We start from the raw sequence: 25,199 nt of genomic DNA, 5'->3' as shown, positions 1-25,199 counted from the left end.
CCTAATGTTCACCTGCCCTTGGGGGAAAAAAATCTAGGGTGTGGGAGGAACAAAAAAAAAACAAGGGCAACTGTGTCTGTAGTGACACAGAAATAGTTGGGGGGTAGCGGCCAGGACTCCAGGAAACTGTCAATCCAGGCCTCTGACCCGGGGCCTCTCCAGACTTTGGGCCTATCGTTTAGATATAACTAGGCTATGCTCCTACCAAAAACAAAGTCTACACTAGTGAACCATAAGTGAACCAATATAAAGTTGGACCTGAAAACCTATACAATACAATAATTACTCAGACCCGAAATATAGCTCTGGAACTCAGCTTAGAGTTTTGTCCCAGCTACGGATGACTGTTTCGTCGGAGAGTTCGGGTAGGAGGATCTTCTCGTGGGAATCGTGGACCAAGATGACTCCAGGTTCGGAGGGTTCTCACTTCCTGGTGTAAATCTGGAGAGAGGGGATTTCAAATCTAGATGTTCAAGGAAGGCCTCCTCGTTGTCCGGGTTCCTAAGTGTCTGAGGTCTTCCATTTTTAACTACTTAGTGTCCAAAGGGAAATGTCTTTCTACATTTAATATTGTGGTCTCTTAGCTTCATTGTCACCTCTCTGAGATCTTTTCTTTTGGCGAGTGTAGATGGCGCCAGGTCTGCGTAAACCTGTAGGGGTATATTTGAAACCTTGAGATCTCTGGTACCTCTCATCACCGTGCTGAAAGCTTCCTTTGTTTAAAATAATGGAATCTCAACACCACGTCCCTCGGTCTGTTTCCTGGTTGAGGAACACCAAGCAGAAAAATATTCTGAAAAGGGCTATTATGTGTATGTGTCAGCGTGGGTGTTATACATTTCTGGATTTCTTTAATCATCACAAAGCGGATAGTTCTATTACTTGTGGTACACATAGTGTAGGCTTATATGCTCATGCTAAAGTGTATATACAGTAGGTGACACTACAAGGACTGTGAATGTCTTGTTCATAAATCATACGTGGATAATTCCCCTATGAGAATACTATACACGCACAAACACGTGCTCAAGAAACTGGGTACTCACTTCTTGCAGTGTAGTTTTCATGTTGGGTGCATAACATCCATGTATTGTAGAATACGAAATTGTAAAATAGAAGGATACACACTCCGAGTATTAAAAAAAAGGTGATATTTATTACTTAACATTTTGGCTCCCAGCAGAGAACCTAATGTAGCAGTCACTGTAAAACATAACTTGTAATTAACCTCTTAGTTTAAACATAGATCAGAAAGGACCTCCACTAAAAGACTAAATGGAGACAAAAACATTGGGGCATTATTATAACATAAGTATGTTTTAAAAAGTTATACATTTAATAGTATAAATTGTTAAAAATATAAGGACTGAGCAAACAGAATGTGGCAAGTAAGTACATATCGCTCAATAGGCAAATGGCAGCACGCGCATGCGCCTGTCAGCACGTCCTGAACAGCAATACCAGCTCCATACCTGTACCGAAGCTGTGCGCAAGCGGGGAGACTATAGAGCCTGTTACACATGCGTTATTTACATCAGTTATGCACGTATATGACTATTGCAGTACAGTACATGCATCAATAAGTGGAAAAAAGATAGTGCTTCACTTTAAGTACATTTTCGCTTTACATACATGCTCCGGTCCCATTGCGTACGTTAATGCGGGGTATGCCTGTATAAAGTTTAAATACTTTGATAATAATAATATTTACTTGGTTCTTTAGTTAAACCCTTTGGCCAAAGCGTCATAAGCCTGCATACCATATCAAGGTATAACCAAAATTAATGCAGGTCCTACACTACACTGTGAACCCTCCCCTTTATCTCTGTATGAGGGGAAAGAACCATAGTAGATCCTGTTCTTTTCAGCAAAATTAACTAAATGACCAAGTAAATAGTATTATTATTGAAGTATTTAAACTTTGCATGGTCACAGCAAGCTTAAGCCTATAGGGGAACCATGTTGAATGGTTTTGAAGCAAAAGGTGGCACTGTGTGCTCATTTGCATGTAATTTCCCAGAATCCCTTGCTGCAGTGAAAAGGCTGCGTGCTGGGTGATAATGGTGAAAGACAGGGTTGCAGACCTGTCTAAGACATGCAAATGAGCATACAGTAATATTTCCATTTGCTATATGCTTTGCTGTGGAGGGTTTTTGTCACTTTTTTACCCATAACTTAACTAAGTATATATATATATATACATATATATATATATATATAAATACGCACACACAGTGGTCGTGAAATCACCCAAACACTCAAAAATTTACTCGACGAACAAAAAATCTACTCGCCACCTAGCCCGCCCCTAGTCCCGCTTTTAAAAAAAATAAATGAATAAATTCCTAGTAAGAACAATATTCGTTTTTTAAATTAGTTTATTTATTGTATTACATTATACTACAATTAGTCCTTGTTACGTGTGTGTATGTGTGCAGACACACACACTCACAGACACACACACACACACACACACTCACACACACACACTCAGACACACACACTCACAGACACACACACAGACACACACACTCACAGACACACACACTCAGACACACACACTCTCACTCACAGACACACAGACACACACACACACACACACACTCACACAGTCACTCAGTCAGTCACACACACACACAGTCACTCAGTCACACACACACACACATACAGTCACTGTCTCACACTGTAACACACTCAAACACTCACCCACTGTCACTCACACACACACACACACTCACCCGCAAGGCAGGGGGGGTTGCACGTCAACAGTGGGGCCTCTGCACGGCAATGGGCCCTCCACATGGCAGGAGGGCTTCTGCAAGGCAGGGGGGGTCGCACATGGTAGCGGGGGCCTCTGCACGGCAGTGGGCCCTCCCCAGAGGCGGCTGCCACCGCCGCAGAACTGCATCACCCCCCCAGAGGCGGACGCCACCGCCGCAGAACTGCATCACCCCCCCAGAGGCGGACGCCACCGCCGCAGAACTGCATCACCCCCCCAGAGGCGGCTGCCACCGCCGCAGAACTGCATCACCCCCCCAGAGGCGGCTGCCACCGCCGCAGAATTGCATCACCCCCCCAGAGGCGGACACCACCGCAGCACCCCCCCCTCCACCCTGAAGCGGAAGCGGATGCCGCCGCCGCCGCAGCACCACCGCAGCACCCCAAACCCCCCGAAGCGGATGCTGCCGCAGCGCCCTTCCCACTGCCCCCTAGGCCGGACGCTGCACCCCCTCCAGAGGCGGACGCCGCCGCTGCCGCAGCAGCCTTTCTGCCGCCCCGGGCAACAAGTGGGGACCCACCCAGCCTACCTCCTGCCCCCGGCAGCAAGCGGGGACCCCCCTCAGCCTACCTCCCGCCCTGGGCAGCAAGCGGGGACCTCCCCAGCCTACCTCTTGCCCCGGGTAGCAAGCGGCGATAGGGGCGGGGGGGGGGAGATAGGGGGGAAGGGGGTGAGGAGATCGAGGGGCAGGGGGGGAGGAGATCGAGGGGCGGGGGGGGAGGAGATCAGGGGCAGGAGGGGGAGGAGATCAGGGGAAGGAGGGGAGGAGATCGGGGGAAGGGGCTAACCCAGAGCTGCCAGCCGGCCCTCTTCCCCGCGTCAACCCAATAAGGGAAGGAAATTATTTATTTATTTAAAAAAAAAATAATTGGCGCGAGCAGGGGAATTCATAGAGCCGCAGCATGGCTTGCAAGCGGCCTAAATTCACTCGCCACGGGCGTGTGGTTATGCCTATTTGTCGAACACTGTATATATATATATATATATATTCCACCAAATTGATATTTATATATTGTATATATTACAGCAGCAATTATGCTGAGCTATATATATAGCTATATATATAAGCTCAGCATAATTGCTGCTGTAATATTCCACCAAATTGAAAAAAAAGGGGCTGTGTGTCTCTGTATTGTGAGAATTATCTACAGCCATGGCATATGGCACGTGGAAGAATGTGTATGATCTCCTCACCTGTACATCCACATTCAATTCGAGAAATACATAACATTTTCTTTGCTATTATTTGCTGCTACAGTATATCTCAGTCTTTTTCTGTTTTTGATTCCATAAACATTGTACAAATAATGACAAAAAAAAATAATCAAAGTTTGAGGTTATACAGACTTATAGTTAAGTCACACAATCATAACTTAATTATTAATGTTGTTTAGTTGTTTGATTGAATGGCATACTGTTATATTAACATCTCCATGATCGTGGCAGTAAATTATGCAAAAACAGGAATATGAAAAGCTCCACAGCAAACAATTTCCTCCTGTTCAGATGCCTTTCATATATTTTACAAAAATGTCAAGTTTCCAGCATGGTACTTCTGAAAATAAAAACAAAATAATAAAATGAAATCTTAATAGATATGACTTTTTCCAAATCAATGACTACAATATGGAATAATTTAGTGACTCCTAGTGGGCTATTCATTTCCTGCAATAGTGCTGATTTGATTCTACCACAAGGAAACTCCCATAATTAAGGGTTGCCAGATGTCCCGTATATATGGGATTGTCCCTAATTTCATTGCATTATCCCTTATATGACTGTCAGGACACACGATTGTCCCATATTTTAATGCATTGACACAGGGCTGCTGACAGGGCGGAGTGGGAGGGGCAACTATCCTTGGCCCCGGAGGCTGCAGTGGGCCTGCCTGGCTGGTACTGGATGTTGGGTCCGGCCAGCGTTCGGCCCCAACTTCTTTGTATGGCTGCCGGGCCTCTGTTTGCTGCCTCCCCACCCACCGGTCTGTGTTGGGGGGATTGTGTGTGCATATTGTGATGGGGGGGATTGTTTGTGCGTATTGTGGTGGGGGGGATTGTGTGTGCGTATTGTGGTGGGGGATTGTGTGTGTATATTGTGGTGGGGGATTGTGTGTGCATATTGGGGTGGGGGGGATTGTGTATGCGTATTGTGGTGGGGGGGATTGTGTATGCGTATTGTGGTGGGGGGGATTGTGTGTGCGTATTGTGGTGGGGGGATTGTGTATGCGTATTTTGGTGTGGGGATTGTGTGTGCGTATTGTGGTGGGGGGGTTGTGTGTGCATATTGTGGTGGTGAGGATTGTGTGTGTGTATTGTGGTGATAGGGGGGGGGACTCCCATATTATAAAAAGTTAAATGTGGCAGCCCTACTGATAATGAGTAACACATGTACTGTAACCTCAACTGGCCTACTCTTGCCTGTAGTTGCTGTGTGGATTCTGTACCAACTGTACACTACCAGTGGAGTTCTTTCTCACAGACGTCATTTCTCTAATGGTGTCTGGTATGGGTGCCACTTATCTAAAATGGCACTGCTGCTTTTAGCAGAGTTAAAAAAAGCTTTCATCTGTTAACTTGCACATTATTTTGCTGTATTGGCAAAAGATGTATTTAAAATGCTGTCTGCACTTTATTTTATATGATTGCATTTATCTAATGATATACAGTTAATAGGAAAAGCTAAGCTACATTTAATCAAGTGTACTGATGCTTCTCTTAATTTTTTTTCTTTCAGTGTCCTGATTCAGCATGCAAGCAGGATCTATTGGCCTATCTACAACGGATTGCCCTCTATTGCCATCAGCTTAACATATGTAGCAAGGTGAAAGCTGAAGTGCAAAACTTGGGAGGTGAACTTATTGTTTCAGGGGTGAGTTCCTATTGAGATGCGTGTGTATTTGTTAGCAATGATTCTTTGGAATGAATAGTAAATTGACAGTGACTGGGCATCCTTTTGAAGCCCTCAAAACACCTTAATAATTTTTGGGTGGGAAACATATATGTGTTACCTTGTTTGAATCAGATAAATAAAAGTATCAGTCTCTCTTTATACCAGACCAGTCAGTCCAACTGTAAATAGAAGCTTGAAGAATACATTGGTTTAGACATACTGTCTTTTTGCCATTATATTAAATGTGCCTCCCCACTCAGTAACATATATTGGAGTTTCACTAGTGAGTCTTTTCATCCCAATAATTGTGCCCTATTATTTTAATACTTACAATTTACAAATGAAAAGCACAACAATTTTCAAAGTTTATGAGTGCATGATGGTGTGTACACATTACAATTTGTGTATGAGTATGATAGTGTATATACATGATGCATTACTCATATCTAAATAATGAAGGAACAGTACATAAATTCCAACGTTGCACGGATCAGGGCTGAGCAACGACCAGCAGAATATTAGTAAGTGGAACTTCATTTTTACAATCCTATTTAAATGTAGGTACAATAATAGTTGGAAGAGTAGGGTCTGGACATGTACTCTTTTTGGTATTTCACACAAATTAATGGAATATCCCATGCAACATTAATAATATCTCCAACTATTTTGATGTGAGTATGCATCCTTGGAACAAGTCCCCTCCAACAGTGGAGTAGCTAAATAAAAACGTGGCCATTAGAATTCCTATTAATTTGTAACACAGTTCATCCCCATAAATGCAATTTCATCTTCTGACACATCATTGCTTGTATGTCGATAATTTTAATTTGTCGGGCTTGTTTCATGTATAGAGAATCTAAGCTTTCTTTTTAAGACATGCATGGTTATATGTATCATTTGCACATTATAGCTGCAAAGCAGAAGCTATAATATGTTATGTTTTACATGATTTGTATACTACTTTTGCCACAACTATTAAACATTTCATTTCTATAGGTGATATACAAGATCAAGTTGCTACCTTATCACTTCCTCTAGTATTACCTGTACCTATCCAAATTTGTTAAATACTAAACGTAATGGCAGATCTTGAACACGGTATAACTCAGAGAAAAAGCTCAGAAATAGAAAGCCAATTAAACATTTACAAGGTGATACATTGTTCTTCGCCACTCCTTTCTCTCTCTCTCTCTCTCTCTCTCTCATCTTGTCTTGTCTGTACCAATGTAATCTTTTTGGCCTCGACTTTTGACGTTATTTGTCACCCAGCCAATCTGGTATTTGTTACTTTCAAACCCTACAAATTGTGCTTGAACACTCCATCTTTTTATTATGTGGATTCTTTTTTCCATCTACCTTTTGGTGTTTTCTGTGAGCACGTCATCCTCTTTTTTCCCCCCCAAAAAGGTCTCCACTCTTTGCTGTTGACTTTTAGCCCTTGGGCTTCCTTAATGGTAACCATAAACGTTACCATTCTAACATTCACACAATGGTCCTTCATTGCCTCCATTGTTTTCACCACATTCTATAGCGCACCATTTTAGAAGCCTGCGGCTTTGTATAGCCATTGCTTTCCGCTATTGTGGTATCTGCTAGTGCAACTTACAGTATGCTATGCACCACCAGTTAAAAGCTATGCTGATACTAGTCATTACGTGGAAATTCTGAACGACCTTGCTCGGCTGCTCCATCTCTTCCCATCTTCTTCATTCTTTTATATAATTGTTGAAGCAGACTTTGATCTCTAGCCATAGAAATGAACATCAGAATGAGAGCAGTTATAGTACTCTATAGAACTTAAAAACGATGAATCATTTCTTCACATGCAAATGACAAAAGGATTTAGGGTTACAATAAAATCTATGTAGTTTTTAGACCCGTGAAACATTTTCACCTAAGTCCGCGGAGCGGGTGAAATTGGACTTATTATTTTTGCTAATTTTTTTTTATACAAAACAAATGCACTGAGAAATAGGGCTTGACAGGGAGATATGCCTCCAAATAATCATTTATATTCCACATGGAGAGGTAACTGTGAACATACCAGGGTCACCTGGGAAATAAATTAATTGAAACGTGTAAATAGACTCATTTTGCACCTTTGCACATCTCTAGTCATTTTAATTATTCAGCCCCAAAATGATCCAAATAATAATACATTATCAATGTCCAAATGTATGACTGTCCTTTCTGTGAATGCCCAAAGATCAAAACACAATGTTTATGCTTTCACATTTAGGATTCAGATCTTGCAGGCTGTGTAAGCACATTACAATTTTATCTACAACACAATATGTGGATGTGTTTCTACAAAAGTCTAACATGCACATTTGATGCTTACTCGCAATGGGTTTTACTGTCTATTATCTAAGTGAGGCCAGCTACATTGCTTTTAACCAACACAGTGATAAATAAAACATGTGTACATTTATTTAGCGCTTGTCATTTTAGTACTCTCCATATTGCTGTTTCAATGTGACTCAGGTGCACATATGAAATGACAGCAGCTGGTAATTGTAACTTGCACTTGAATGCTGGACTCAACGCTTCTATTCACGTTTAGGTTTTTGTAATATTCCAGCCTGATCTGAAATAAATGCTGTGATAAACAGAAGCTGAAAAAAGAACATTCACGCAAAGGCAAATCTGTCAGCTTGCAGGGTCCAAAAATGCATAATCTTTAAAAACGTTTATGTGACATCCACCAATATAAGCCACACGTTTTTTCCTCCCCCTAAATGTTCATGAAAATTGTGTCTAGGTGCTTCTAAAGTGCAATATTTTCACTTACTGGGGGTTTCTATACTCAATGGTTTTGTCCATTTCTACTTACAAATAACACCCACCAATACATATACATTATATGTATTATTAATATCACACACATACACACATATATATATATATATATATATATATATATATATATATATATATATATATATATACATACAGTATATACCTGTGTATGTATATACACAAATACACACACACACACACACACACACACACACACACACACACACACACACACACACACACACACACACACACACACACATGTATTTAAGTGATAACCGCTTCTTGACCTTTATCATTAAAATAAATTGTATGCCAATTTATACAAGAAGTCTGAAATCATAAGAAATCTTTGCGAATTCATCATAATGTCAGCTGGTATGCATCCATTTGTGACAAGATATTGTAATTTATGTATGCTTTACAAAATGTACTGTATGATATCGATGTTTTAAAATTATTCCCTTCTGTTTTTCCTTCTGATGTGTTATGCTCAAGTCAAATTAGAGGTGTATACTAGGTTTATATAGTTTAAGGGTAAAGTCATGCGAGTGATTGTCCTCCATTTGTATGTTCACATGTGTTTAAATTGCCGATCTCCAGATGTGTAATCCAGATTGTAACATTTTTAATATACTCTCAGTCCCATTGCAGAGTCAAATGAGCATTTCAAACTGCATTGATGACTTCATAAATTAAGTTATACTGTAGTGGACAGAGGTTTTTAAATCTCACAGGTATACTGTATAACTTACTTTTTTGTTTAAACCTTATAAGTCTAAAAACGAACTGTTTAGAGATTGAAAATACTCTGAACAATTTATAAGTTCATTTGAGCATAACTATCATACAACTAAAATGATGAACCTGTACAAAATTGTGGTTTTAAAGAAACCATTGTTTTAGATATCCAAATGAATATGTACATTATTGTTGGGAAGAATCATTTAGTTAACCTACTGTATGTAGAGCCATATTTACTTCCGGCATTCAAGGATACCTTACAACTCGATCACAAGTTCTCATCCCATTCTGTTTGGTACTAATTGATGATTTGTGGGAAGCTTGGAAACTAGCCCAAGCACCAGCATCATGAGCTATGAATTGAAGCATACAGAAATATGGAGCATCCAAAGTTTCCGAGTACTGCTTTTGTAGTTCTTGAAAGTTATATGGAAGAATACTTTTCAGGTGTTATGGAGCACCTAGGATTTATTTTTTCTTCCTGAATTGTCATTTGACAAAGATATATACTGGATTGGTATAATCCATGTGTATGCGCCAACATTAATTCATGGTGAAGACTTCTACCATGTAATAAACCAACTTAACAAAGGAAATTGTCACACCAAGTTCGTTATGGAAAGTTTTAATGCAAAGATTGGTGCCCAGAAGGAAGATGAAACATCAGTTGGTAAATATGGTTACGATAACAGGAATCAACGAGGTGAAAGATTGGTAGAATTTGAGAATGTGAAAACTCATCATGAATTTATCCTATAAGAAGAATCCAACTAGAAAATGGATATGGAATGGACTCAATGGAATGAAGAATGAAATTGACTATGTCCTACTGTAGCTAACAAGAAACATGTGATTAAAGACTGGGTTGACAGAAGAATTGATCAACGAATGGCTCACGAAAATTACATCTGAATGCAAAGATGGAAAGAAGAAAACTGATTAAAAAGAAGACAAAAACAATCAACATAAAAAACCTCAATAATAACAGCAGCGAATGTAATGTAACGGGAAAATCACTTCATTTTGCTTGACATGCATGGGGACACTTTAGCAAACAATTATGAACAACTTATGAAGATTATAGTTGAAAGCAACGAAAAAAAACTGGATGACTCACTAACACAAAAACAGGATAAAAAAAATCTGATCAGACAAAGCAATTACTGAGCACACAAAAATAAATTAAGCAATCCTAAAGCGCAAGATCAAGAATTGAATATGCAGAGATGTGCAAGACGAATCAAACATATAACTGAAGCTGTAAGAATATTTTACTGTGATATCGTGAAGAAGACTATTGAAGATAACAAAAGCTTAAACAAGACAAAGCAGGGACTTATGATTAAGAAGAAACAAAGAAAACACTCAAAAGCAAGAGGATAGATAAAAAATAAAAGACCAGGCATTATTATAAAGAGGGTTGAGGACGTCTACATGAAATTGTATGGGAACACACATAAAACAAAGCATAATCCAGCAGAGAAAGCGCAAGAAAAAAAACACCAATTGTGTACCATGTGTCCCTCCAGAAGAAGTAGCAAAAGCAATAAAATCTATGGAAGGCTCCTGGGGAAGATGGATTTGTAACTGAAACCTTGAAAGAAGATGGGGAAGAAATCCTTGCATAACTCTTTACATGCTGCTTGAAGAACAGGAAAATACCAGAACGCAGAAATACCATAGTTATCCTAATCCACAAGAAAGGAGACAAAGACAGCCACAAGAAATTCAGCTCAATCAGTCTACTGTATGTGTATGATGATACTCACTATTTGGCTGCAAATTACCCTGGACTTCACCCAGCCCAGAGAAAAAAGTGGGGTCTGGCAGTGTCTTCAACACATTTGACCACATCCAGCTCAAAAGAGAAGTGTTTTCTCAAAGTAATGAATACGATTTACCACTCATATTAGGATTCGTAGATAACGAAAAAGAATTTCTTCTGTTTAGCAGTCTGTTATGTGCTAAAAAGACAAAGAGACAGATACATCAAGCTGTTGTAACCTAAAAAAGCGGTATTATCGACAAAGTGCAGAAATATTGCATCGCCAAAAAGAAAGCACTTTTTATCGGATTCGTTAAAAAATCAGATCTCATTATAAAAAAGAGGCCAAATACTCAATTCTTTGGTACAAACAGCTAGCTACTCATCACGTTCCAATATTTATGGAAATATTGGCAGAAATAATTTATCACTTTCTCCAGGCAGGCGTTAACCCTATTATTTCTATGTGTATAATGTTCAATATACTGGCCATTATAAGCATAAGCAAGATAAGCTAAACAATCCTGAAATAGATGATAAAGTACTGTATTATTGAAAATATATTACTTTAGTTTGCCCTTTAGTTGCCAACGTGTCAACTAGTTATGGCTTTCCATGACTAGCTCACCAAAAAGGGCTTCAAAGGGATTAATATAAGCATAGAACTACACTACCTATGGTAGTCGCCACCTCAGTGGGTAGTCAAGTATTGCCATGTAAGGCTTCACTAACCACTATCATAAGAAAGCAGCTAAATATCCTCACCACCTCCTCCTCCCCAGCACCTCCTCCTCTACCTCACTCCCCGTGTGAGACCTAACCAACCTGCCCTGGGTAATTATCTCCTACCCCCCGCCTCCCAAACAAATTTAGCCCCCCCTTCTTTACTAATGCCCAACCTCGCTATTAGCCAAATGTGGCTAATAGCGGTTTGGGGCCATATGCCCCAAAAAACATAAAAGCAGCATTACATAAAAAAATACATTTTATATACATTTTAACCATAGACCCATTTACTGTAAGTGTTGCTACCTAGGCCCTCTAAATGGGGGCTACATATCCACATTGGCAATAAATGGTAAGCTAAAATGAAAACAAAAAATGTACACTATTAAAATACAATATTAAAATAAACCCCTTCATTACCTTAGTGGCTAACCACTTAGCGGTTAACCCACTAAGGTAATTAAGGGATTAACCCCTCTCACCACCCCCTGGGAGACTTAACCAACCCCTCTGGTGCAACTACCCCCATAACCCACTCCCCTTACACACAACAACAGTACCCTCGCCACAGTAATGGGCAATAATCATTTTTGCCAAATGTGGCTAATAGGACTTTTGCCCATTTAAAAGCATATCAAAATACATTCAATGAAATATACATTACGATAAATAATAACATCATACAAAAAAGCAATGTAATCCATTGATTGTCACTGTGGCTATCTAAGCCGTCAACGGGGACCTAGATAGCCACATTGGCAATCAATGTGCACCCTAATTAAGTATTACTTACCCCTGCCAGGATGAAGCCGCCGTCTTCCTCATCCTCAGTGGCACCCATAGATATATGCTAGGGCCGATGCCCAACCATAAAAATAAAACAAATAAACAATCACAGCATGAGGCACAACTCCCCCACCCCAAAAAAACAAAACAAAACAGAACAAAAAACAATCATGAACAATAAATCTCATGCCCGTTGGCTCAAAAATAAACAAAAAATGAAAATTAGCTCAAATAGATCTACCTTGATGGCGTTCTTCCAGTCAGATGACATCTGGGCTTTAGGATGATGGATCCTCAGCTTGACCCAAACCAATGGATCATTTGTTGATTTAAGAACAGTCTCCAGTGAGTAGTTCTTTCATCTCTTCTTATTCCAGATATTGACTCATCATATTCTTCCTGTCCAATGAAACGTTCCATGTCTTATAGAAGGCCTCACACATCACGGACAGTCACATGGTGCATCCACCAATCCTACTGGTGCATGTACCATGTGATCATCCATCAGTTTTGGTTTAAAATTACCTCAAACAAAAGTGAGCTAATCAGATGGTACATAAAGCAACTTGATTGGTTGATGTACCATAGGGTTCCTTCTCTTTAAGGTGACAACACAGCACCAAAAAAAGGAAGGAATCACATAGTATTGGTGGATGTACCATGTAATTGTAATATGACATCAGAGGCCTGGAACGTCTCATTTGAGAGGAAGAAGACCATGAGTCAACATCTGGAAGAAGAAAAGAAAAAATAAATCAAGAAAAGAAGTACTTACGGGAGACTGCTCTTCAATTAACTGAGAGTCCATTGCTTCGAGTCAACTGGAGGATCCATCAAACCAGTCAGAATTCCATGTTATTGGAAGGCCATCGAGTCTGGATCTATTTCACTTGATTTACATTTTTTGTTTATGTTTGTGCCATCGCCCAGGGATTTTTTGTTCCTTATTTTTATTTTTGTGCCATTGAGCAAGGATTGTTGGTATGGTGTTGTGTTCTTATTTTTATTGGCCATTGGGCTGGTATTGTTTAGTGGTTTTATTTTACCCACCCTGGGGCAACTACCACCTTCACCCAATCCCTTTACCCCCAAGAAACATTAAAATACAAAGACCCTACTACCCACCTCCTCTACCCCCAACAACCCTCCCCCCAACACATACAGTACAATAATGGGCACAATAACTATTATCCAGATCTGGATAATTGCTCATTTGCCAATTAAAAATAAAATATTATCCAGCCAGCATAAAGTAAATTAAAGTTCTACTTACCCCTGCCAGGATGGAAGGCGTCCTCATCTTTCTCCTCATCTTCCTCCCCGTCCTTTGTGGGCAGCACAATTACAATCAAAAAAACAAACTAATGGCCACTAACCCCTTAATCACTGTAGTAGTTAGCAACCGCTATAGTAATTAAGGAATGAACCCCCCTCCCCGCTACCCATCCAGGATGCATAACCACCCACCCTGGGGAAACTACCTCCAACCCCTGCTACCTATTGATTGGCACAGTATTAAACCATGGTCCGAATATGCCCATGGTTTAACACCATAGCAATTGAAGTGGATTGAAGTAGTTGGTCGCCAGAGCTGGTATTAAAGCATATCAGCTCTAGAGATTCCCGGCTTCAATCCTATGCAGGAAAAATACATTTTTTGCAAATCTACTGTACTGCAAATCCCATGGCGAGATGAAATTTGAAAGTTGCCTGCTAGGTGAAAACAAAGCTACTAGAATAGGGTGATTTGTAAAAAAAATGTGAGGTGGAGCTCTTTTTGACATTCCACTCAATGTGTTTGAGCAGGAGCAAGACCGCTTGGGGAGATGCACTTCCCACCCGGTTTTGGCAGATCATTGAAGCTTTCTGATTAGCAACCTTGCCAATTAATACAGGAAGTGCTCAAAAGCTTGATGAGTTTGTTATTTAAGCTACTATGATAGGCCCCTGTATGTCCCTGTAGTCTATAATTACCATTAGAATCTGCTGTGTGATGCACTTTTTGACTGGTGGGCTTAGAGAGCATTTGTTACTATAAAGTACAGCTAGTTTGGGATAGGTTTGTATGTCAGAGTATCAATGTGCAACCAAAATGTTAAATGGGAGTTAAGACATAATGTATGTCCAGATATTTAAAACTAGACACATTGGCTAGAATGGTGCTAGAGTTGGTTCTGATCTGTAGATCCAAAATTGAGAGACAATGCACAGCGTGGGAAAAAAGATTAGCTGGACTGCTTGTATCTGGTACAAAAATCCTTTATTGGCGGCACATACACACAGCAAGGATTAAATCCCAGGTACCGTCTGGGATTTAATACTTCAGCAAACACATTTTGGAATTTGCCTGAGGGAAGCATCGCTTGTTTTTTTTTTTTACTCCTATTTCTCGTTCTGATCTGTAGCTCAGTCATTGGTAGCTTTAAAAATGTAGCCTTGGTGCCAAATACCATTGTTACGGTTTTGCAAGTATTTAAAACAGTTTGTTTTAGGAAATCCAGTTTTCAAGTCATGAAAAATCAGATTGAAGTACGTGTCCAAGGTCGGAGAAGCTTGGGCTGTGTGCATATAAGATTTGTCATCCGCATACATGTTCATTGAAGCTCCCTTTACAATAGGTAGATAATTAACCTTCCACTGTTCAAGAGGAGAATTTACCACCACTGTTTTTGGCCTGTGCTCGTGTACTATATGGATGTGAAACTTGAACCCTAAATGTGAATATAATTCAGAAGCTTCAGCAACTCAAAGAAGCACAGTATGGAGAGATGTATGCTGAGTTTTACTAGAAGTGACAGGAAAAATAATTAATGGGTTCAAGATGAAAAAAAAAAGTCTGTGACATCATCACAAGGGTGAAGCAATAAAAAGGGCAGTGGGCCAGGTATATCGCAGGTAGAAATGAACATCATTGGACAAATATGGTATTTGACTGGATTCCAAAGGAAATGAAAAGACCAAGACAATGACCAAAAGTAAGCTGGAAGGATGAAATCAGAAAATTTGTTGGAGCAACATGGAGAAGAGAGGATTGCAACTGCAGTACCTGGAACATCATTGGGGATGCCTTCATCCAGCAGTGGATCGACAAGTGCTGAGGATGATGATGTTATACATATACATATATTCCATCCTCTCTTAATGCACCCTGACACTACCTAAGAAGAACCCCCCCAAGTTCTGCATTCCCTCAGCACATGACCAGCCGACCAGCCTGCTCAGCAAAGGCTCACAGTGCTGGAAATAGTCATTCTCCCAGCTAGCTGGTTTATGGCTCTGTGGTTGTCCCCGTAGATTTCCTGCCCTGCTGAATCTCATTAATTCTGCAGCCTTACATCCCAGCCCCGATCCCCAAATATATACCTAAATGTCCCCTACATTCTTCCTATGACATCTGCCTTTCCGGCTTCCTTATTAGCACTTCTTAGTCTGCCTACAGGACATTTCCCATGCTGCACCCTCTCTGAATTTCCCTAACACGTACCATCAGACTCTTCCCGGCTTTCAGATATTTTAAATCTCCCTGAAAAATAATCTTTTAAAAGAAGCTTACCTGGCATACCTCTAACATCCAACTACCCCCTCAAAACCCATTTAGACAACCTGTGCATTTGGCCCAAACTTCACACTATCCAACACCCACTAGCAACCATATACCCTTGAACATGAATGGGGTCAACTGTGCAGCTGGACTATAAGCACCCACTATAAGCATCCACTTTACCTTTTGTTCCAACTTTGCCCCTTATTCCCTCTAGATTGTAAACTGAGCAGGGCCCTCATTACCTCTTTGTATCTGTTTGTGCATGCTTGTCCTTATTTGGCATGCAACTCTGTTTATGTAATATACACCTCTCTGTAACCCCACTGCACAACGCTGCAGAATATTTTCGCGACACCTTGAGAAAGGTCCCGGTTGGGGACCGAAACGTCGATATTTGTGCCTTGTTTTTGCCTTACAATACAAACCTTATACCATCAAGAATTGAGTGCTGTCTCCTGGTCTCGTGTAACAACGGTATCGTATCTCTATTATATTTGTATGGGACAAGCACCGGTAAACTGATGCTGACCTTTGGAGTACCGGCTGCAACATTTGCTTTATATATATACTAGCTTTTGTGCCCGGCTTCACCCATGGAATGTAATATTGAAAACATGTTCCCACCCCCCTCCCCCGCTGCCGGTACATCTCCCCGCCCCCCCCCCCCCTTACCCCGCTGCTCGATGTAGTGTGGGGTGAGATTTGTCTCTGTCTGTGTGTGTGTGTCTGTGTGTGTGTATCCCCCCGCTGACGGAACATGTCCCCCCCCCCCCCCACTGGTGGAACATGTCCCCGCGCTGCTGTGGCATGTCCCTTTTCTGCCGGCACATCTCCACGCCCCCCCCCCCCCTTCATTGGAACATCTCCCCTCGCTGGCGGCACATTTTCCTGGCCCCCCTCTTCCCCCTTTGGCACATCTCCACATGCTGCTGGCACATGCCCCTCCCCCCCCCCAGCCCCACTGGTACATCTCCCCCTACTAGCTCGCACATCTCCCCCTGCTGGTACATCACCCCCCCTCCCCCACGCTGGCACATGTCCCCCGCACATCTCACATCACACACAGAGACACAAAGACACAGAGACACACACAGCCCCGATCCAGGTAAGGACACCCCCCCTCCCTTAGTAGCCACGCCCCCTGCTCCTGCTCTAACAGATTTGCTGAACAGCCGAGGGAAACTTAGAATTTCCATAATTTTGGAGGTGAGTCACATTGGAAGCTCAAAATAGTTGCGTTGGCCTACAAATCCACAGCAGAATGTCCAGTGAAAGTTTTGTTGTGCTACGTGGTGCCGTTTCTGAGATTTCTTTGCTTCGGACATATAAACAAACAAACACAATCCAACTTAGAATTATAGTATAGATATATAGATCAGCATTTTGTTTTATTTATTTAGATACATATATATATATATATATATATATATATATATATATATATATATATATATTATATATAAAATATATATATGAGGAAGGTCCCTGTCGAGGATCGAAACATTGGCTGTAGTGTCATGTATTGTTGATTTAATACAGTTTATTTTCTCATCTGACTGTGTGCTGTTTCTAGTTTCCTGAGTCACGTCGGGTAACTATTGGATTTATATATATATATACAGTATATATATATATATATATATATATAAAAATAAATAAAACAACATGCTGATCCATATTTACTAAGTGGGGCTTTTCCATAAGTGTGTGAATATAAGAATACAAAAAATATGTATACGTGTACAAAAAAATCCAAGTCCACATCGCTTGGGTTAGTGTCTGCCGCGCTCGCGCTCCGGGAGGTCCATGTTTCTGATTGTGACCCCCTGCAGTGTTAAATATTCCGGACCATGACCAATGTCACGTGACCGTGAGGGTCCACCACAAGGCAAACAGTATGGTTTGCTGCATCAGTATGTATAACCTATCTATATCGATATTTTCATTTATGTTTCATCTCAATTTTTATAATCCCTTTAGCTAAACACAGTGAGTAAAAGTCTTATTGTGTTTTAACAACAGACACAGTTGAAATTGACGTACTGTAACTTGGGGTTTTTGTACCAAGCCAAAAGTTATCTAAGATGATTACTCTTCAGTCCTTTTGAGTCAAAAGTAGGAAGCATTGTCAGTTTGAAGTGTTTGACATTGCTTTGATAGGAAGACAAAGCCAAAACCACATAAAACCAGACAGTTTAACTCAGGGGGGCTCAACACAGTCCTCAAGCCCTCCCCAACAGGTCAAGTTTTCAGGATATCCCGGCCTCAGCACAGGTGGCTCAGTTGAAGTAGGGACTGATTGAGCCACCTGTGCTGAAGCAGGGACTGTGAGCCACCTGTGCTGAAGCAGAGATATCCTGAAAACCTGACTTGTTGGAGGGGGCTTGGGCACTGGAGTTGAGCACCCCATGTTTAACCGATCCACCAGAAGATATATAGTTGTACAATTGATATGTACATGTGGATTAAGTATTCCCTCTAATACCTTTTGGATCTCATTTCCCAAATTGCAAGAACAGCGAAATCAACAGAAAGCTCCTACATACATTGATGTCATTTTGTGCATATTCTAAATTCATCTTTTAATGTCTTTTTAATTACAACCCATCCAGTTTTTGAGCTAGTTGTCTTGCCCATTCACTGTTCATCATTAATATGCACAAAGACCTGTGCCATAAGTCCCCATATTTGACTGAAAGCCACTGCTGAGCACTGCTGAGAGAAAGTTCAGCTGATGATGATGAGAAACGAAGTGACTGCCACATTTTCCTAAATAGAGCTGCTGCCTGATGTCTGTTCCCTGACAGCTTCTTAACTTTCATTCCTCCCTCTGGCTGGAATTCTCTAATTTTTCTGTTTAAAAGGCAGCATATCGAAGCAGTTAGAGATGTGGATTTGGTGAACAGACTCTAGACTATAAAGTGCAGTAAAATACACATGCCACATCCATTGAAATGTGTTGTGTTTTTTCTAAAAAACTATTTGCTATAAAAAGAAAAGGTCCTTTATAACAGCTCATGTGACGTTCCACATCTTATTGTTAACCACCACTCACAAAGAATTTCTCACAGTGTTATACCTCCAGTTGCTTGCCCTGGCATTATTCATGCTACCTATGTTTTTCTTTTCAGTTTAGAATTGTCAGATACCAATTAAATGAGTTACTGAATGTAATTATGGCAACGATATGAGACGCCTGTGTTGGCATTGTATACATGAACCAAGTCACATAAAGACATTCCTACCTTGGGATCACAGCTGCTTTATCAAATCTAGTGTGCTAAAGCAGGGGAGCGCAAACGTTTTCCGCTGCAACCCCTGCCTGCTCCACCTTGCTCGGCGGCGTCAAATGACACCAAAGGGGGTCACATGATGTCACGTGGCCCCATTGCCATGGAGATTGCCGTGTGATGTCACTCCGCATGGCACCGCGTCCCTGCAGCTCTTCAGAATCCCGATAAGTTAGTTGCAGAGGCCTCATGCGATCCCCCGGCATTTAATTTAAATGCCTGGGGGAAGAGAACGGGACCTCTGCAACCGCCCGCGCCCCCCCAGACAAATCTCCTGTTCCCACTGGGGGGCATGCCCCCCAGTTTGTGCAGAGCTGTGCTAAAGAGCATCTCACATTAAAGAGCATGCATACGGTATTCTGATCTACATGATTTACAGATGTAGCCAATGTTCTTCCACCTGCTGGTGTGATACCGCTGGTGAAATAGAGCGGTAGCAGCTAATTCAAAACAATGAAAGGAAGCAGAAGAGCACTCAAAGCCCCTCATAGTGTAAAACATTTTTAATAGTGGATAATAGTAAAAAAAGCACCAAGATGTGCAATTACCAGATCTTTTCTTTAAAACAGCATGTACAGTTAATCTGGGGGCTACCCCCAGCGGGTTGGACCCGGGTTGTCTGATCTCCTCTAGTGTGCAGCGTCTGTTTCCTAGGAGTTGCCAGCTTCGTTGGCTTCCGTTGTGCTGGTGATGTCGGGATGATGTCACTTCCGCAATCCCAGGTAGTAGACACAGACTACTTTGGAGGGCAGCTGAATAGCGTCTGTCTGGAATTGCGTAGCTCAACGCGTTTCACAAGACTGATTCTTTATCCTGATGAAGCAAGAATCAGTCTTGCGAAACGCATTGAGATACACAATTTAGGACACCACAAGAGATCAGGCCCATCCTGCTTGGGCAACCCACAGATTTAATGTACATGCTAAGAAATTATCTGGTATTTGCCCATCTGCAGAATCCCCTTGGACAACAGGAGGTCTGGAACGACTCTCTGAAGGAGCAACCCTGTAGTGGAACTTTTTTAAATCATCATAGACTGATACCACAATTTACAGGACCCAATTCCTCTTTTTTGCTAATTTTCCAGGTGCACTGACGTTTTAGCTCATATAATTTCTAGTTAGTTTAGTTTTGATTCAAACCAATATCTGCTTCTCCCACTGGAGTCCCACTGCAGGGCACCAGCAGTTGCAATAAAGTTGGCTACATCTGTATGTTAATTTCAAGCACAAACACATATTTATTGAGTTAGGCTATTCTATAAGACACCTTCCAGCATCAGGAGTTGCCTAAAAGTGAATAAGCTGTACAGTAAGTCAGTGGTGGGCAATTCCAGTTCTCAAGGGCCACCAACAGGTCATTTTTCCAGCACAGTCTTCAACCGAACCACTGTGTAGGAGTTGTATGAAGACATGACAACAGGAGACTGCTTTTGGAAAAACAAATGTAGGATTTTATATCACCCAGAGTTTTAACTTAAAATATTGCTTCTGTTCAGCATATAAGGAGAACCCCAAAATAAATATACCCAGCTCTGCATGGATCTCTGACTAACATCAGACCTTTAGTCCCTATCTGTGAGTCAGAGGGATAAGCCCATTACCAACAATAAACCAGAGTTCAGTGTGGGGTAAGGTTTACTTTCAGGGCCCCTAGCTTTCTCCTGCCGGTATAGGGGTTGGGAAGTCCAAGACCTGGGTATCCTCCACAGTGGTCTAGGGGGTCTCACTGTTGTACAGTGTGGTCCCTCTTGTGCAGTCCAGGTGCACTCAGCTTCTTGGATCAGATAGATCTGTGCAGTCACTTCTGCCGGCTTTTTGAAGTCTGCTAATAATGCAGCTGAGGAGATCAATGAAGGCACCCAGCATTAGAATTAACCTCTGCAGTGCTGTATCGGGCTATGTAAACAGGTTTTTTCTGTCTCACTATCTGACAGGAGATCAGCCCTGCTAGACGCTGTGCCGAAGCAGGGATATCCTGAAAACTTGACTTTTGGTGTCCCTCGAGGACTGGAGTTGCCCACCCTTGCTGTAAGGTGTCATGGAATACCACGACTTATTAAATGTGCGCCAGAATGTCATGTCATACTGTATATACACTTAGTATGTGTAAACCCCTTCCCCTATGCCTATGGGAAACCGCGGTAATTACACATGCTGCTGTTACCTGTGAGGCTCACAGGAGGCCTAAGGCCGCGTGTATAGTGCCCGCGACAGGCGACGCGACGTCGCCCAAAAACAAATGCTTTGCTGCCGCCGTGTGTGCTTATGGTAAGCGCGACGTCGACAGAGTGACGGAGCAAATTTTGGTAGCTGGCAATATTTGATTTTTCAAGGGCTGTCGCCTCATGTGACAGCCCCTGGACCAGTCAAATGCCAGTACGCCCACGCCCACGCCGCCGCAAAGCGAAATATAACTGTTGCTAGCGGTGACATCACCCGTCGCATCGCCCGTCGCGGGCACTATACGCGCGGCCTTAGTCTCCGCCTCTTGGGAACTTGGTGTACTATATCTCGCAGTGAAGTGCCTCCACCTATGAGGATCCCAGCGTAAGCAGGATGACTCCTCATAGGACACAAAACTACTATACAACCTGGTATAATATAATGCTTTACTGTATTTAAGTAATACTCCCTGAAGAACAGGGCATTACTGGCCAATAATGCCCTAGCTGGAAGAGTTGAAGGCCCGAGGCGAAGCCGACGGACTTTAACCCAGCCAGGGCATTATTGGCCAGTAATGCCCTGTTCTGAGGGGATTATTACTTTTATAGGATAAATGTAGACTTTTTTCATAAATAATAGACACTTTTGTATAGTTATATAGATTTTTTTATTAACATAAAATGGTAAATACATGAATCCACCTCTATATACTCTTACACTGCAGATATCTATATCCACACACTGCCGCCCCCTCTGTGTACACACACACAATACACACAACACAGCAGCTCAACACACAACACAGCAGATCTAAACACACACAAACTGCTGCTACACACACACAACACACACAACACAGCACCTCTACACACACAACACAGCACCTCTAAACACAACACAACACAGCACCTCTACACAGAACCTCTACACACAACACCTCTACACACACAAACTGCTGCTACACACACATTCAACACAACAGAACAGCACACACACACACACACAGCTGCTGCTACACTCATAAACACTGCTGCTCACACACACACACAGAAACTACAGCCAGAAACAAACTGCAGACAGACACTCACTTGCTTTGCAGACTCTCTCTCTCCCCCACCCCACCAATTCAACTGAATTTGCTCAGTTCACGAAGAAAGGGGGAGGAATCAACCCGTGGCTGATACTTCTTAACCAATCCTAGGTCCTGTCTCAGAGCTGTTCCTACTTTTAGACCAATCCATTGCCCTATCTCAGCTGTTCTGAAATCTGATTAGCTGGAAATATTCACATTGAAATCAACACTTTTCAAGCAGCTAAAATTCCGGGCATTACTGATTGGATAATGCCCAGAATTTTAACCAATCAGAGGGCAGGAATTTCAATAATGCCCTGAATTTTACTGCTTTAGCCTATAATACAGTATAACAAAGATAACAATAAACATAGGTCATACAATACAGTAATATAATACTAGAACCCCTGGGGTACCTAGCCTCAAATAACCCTGAGGGTGCTTGGGCACCTATACCCCGGTGTCCAACAAAGCTACCCTTCCCAAATGTATGTCCCAGGGCAGCGCTACCCTCCCTTGGTGCACGTTGGGTACCTTCCCGGGTACTCCAGTACCCAGGTGCAGCTCACGGAATGATGCTGAAATAGGTCCCACACAGCGGGGCCTCCGGCAGTAATCCCCTCTCGCCTATGGGTCCAGATCCTCCACGTGGTACGAGCTCCAGCCAGAGTGTCTCGCACAAAGTTCTGAGTTCCGCTGTGGTTGTGCTACAGGTCAATCTCTATGGTTATGGGCAGGCCCTCACACTTAACTGTAGTGATGGGGATTGGCTGGAGCCTTAGCGGACAGATCTAGCCTGCTCACTGGACACTACCATCCTCTTCCTCTGCTCCCACGTGACTGAGCACGCTGACTCCAGGTCCGCAGAGGAAAATCTCCTTCTCCCTCAGCACTCACAGTCCGGAAACAGGCTCCCTAACAAGGCTGCCACAACCTCCTTTGACTTGCGCTGCCATCCGCAATATGGCTGCTGCTCCTGCCGAAACTGCGCATGTGCGCCATTTCCAAAATGGCTGCTGCCACTATCTTCCTGGTCACGTGGAGCTCCACAGACCGGCTGAGCAGCGAAGCAGTTTCCCCTCACCTTAGGGAAGGAGGAGGGACCCTGCTACATCTGTAAAACCTAAGTGTGACGAGAATAAAACAGTTGATAGTGTCCCTTCTACTAACCAGAGTAAATATATGGACAGCAGAAGTCTTAAGTATTTTCCAGAATCATTTTATTCTTCAAAGCATATATTTCTGTAATGAGTTTCAGCACTATTAAGCTAATGGAATAAGGGCAGAGTGAATATCTTGAAATGTTTAGCCAAACTATATATGACTAGGCTTAGACTTTGGAAAAACAAAGTTTATTATATTTTAAAAGATGTTTATGTGTGCATTACATTACATAATATAGAAATGGTAATAATTTTCAGTTGTTTCTGAAATTCCAAAAAAGCACATGCATTAAATATTGTAGAGAAGAACATTTTTTAAGGGAAGCCTTAAACTTCCCTTTATTTTTGTACTATTTTAAGCAAAGGAGTTAGAAGAACCTTTCTCCATTAGTGCAGAATTACTACTTAATATGTGACTTTATTGCAAAGGAACAAAGTATTGCTTTTTTCCATCACATGGGGTTCACACGTGTATTGTAATAATTATCTATATCTGGTATGTATGTACTGTATATCATTTTTTATATACTGTATCACCCAAAGATGTACTCAGCGCTTTACAAGAGAGAAAATACAGTGTAGCAAATTCTAACACAATAAGTGCAACAAACAAGATCAGACAATAGGAAAGGCAATCCCTGCTCCGTAGAGCTTACAATCTAAGTGGTATGTTGGGAGACGTACAGAGACAGCAGGGGAGGAAATAAGTGCAGTAGATGGCAGTGCTTGACCACAATGGTTGGTAGGAGTGACTGTGGATGGGGAACAGTAGCCATGAGTCTACAGTAGGCTATTGAAACTCTTCATTTAAGAGGTGAGTTGCTATGTTTATCTTAAAGATGACGAGAGAAGGTGCTTGGCATACACTAAGTCTAAAGGAGTTCCACAGGTAAGTCGTAGTGAGCAAAAAAGATTTAAGGCTAGAGAGAGATGTCGAGGTAAAAGGGGTGGAAAGGTGGCAGTTACTGGTAGAGGGCAGAAGATGAGATGGGGCATAACGAGAGATTAAAGGTGTATGTAGGGAGGAGCATATGATTGTAGAGACTTGAAGGCAGGGAGGAGAACATTGCAGGTGATCTGAAATGTGATGTGAAGCTAGGAGAGGGATTTAAGGAGGAGAAGAGCAGAGACTGTTTTTGGAGAAAGTGAAATTGTTCTAGCAGCAACATTTTGGATAGATTGCATAGGATACAGTTGTGAGGCAGGGAGGCCTGGTAGCAGTATGTTACAATAATCCAGAGGGGAAAGGATAAGGAAATGCATTATATTTTTAGCCGTAGATTGACAGATGAAAGGGCGGATCTTGGCAATTTTACAGTAAAAATTGCATAACTCCTATGCACATCTCACAGTATGCATTACAGCCGATTGTGTCAAAATGGGGAGTGAGGGAGAGAGATAACATTCCTACCTGATGCACTGATCAGTAGTATGCAAGGTGAATGAAAGGTGAATTTCTAGAACCGTGAAAGCAATG

The 25,199-nt window shown here is 41.8% G+C and overlaps 1 protein-coding gene across 5 annotated transcripts in view; it reads left to right on the top strand.

Moving 5' to 3' along the window:
• The window catches only part of CTNNA2 (catenin alpha 2), a 1,818,882-nt gene that overhangs the window by 1,679,334 nt on the left and 114,349 nt on the right, over positions 1–25,199 (top strand). For all 5 annotated transcript variants that reach the window (XM_075572319.1, XM_075572294.1, XM_075572328.1 and 2 more), the window contains one exon: positions 5,513–5,647. In XM_075572319.1, coding sequence (XP_075428434.1) covers positions 5,513–5,647 — 135 coding nt within the window. The remainder of the gene's footprint in view (positions 1–5,512; positions 5,648–25,199) is intronic.

This window comes from Ascaphus truei, chromosome 1 (genome assembly GCF_040206685.1).
Source record: "Ascaphus truei isolate aAscTru1 chromosome 1, aAscTru1.hap1, whole genome shotgun sequence".
NCBI lineage: Eukaryota > Metazoa > Chordata > Amphibia > Anura > Ascaphidae > Ascaphus > Ascaphus truei.
Note: the sequence above shows the minus strand (reverse complement) of the source record. Positions and strands in the feature narration are given on the sequence as shown.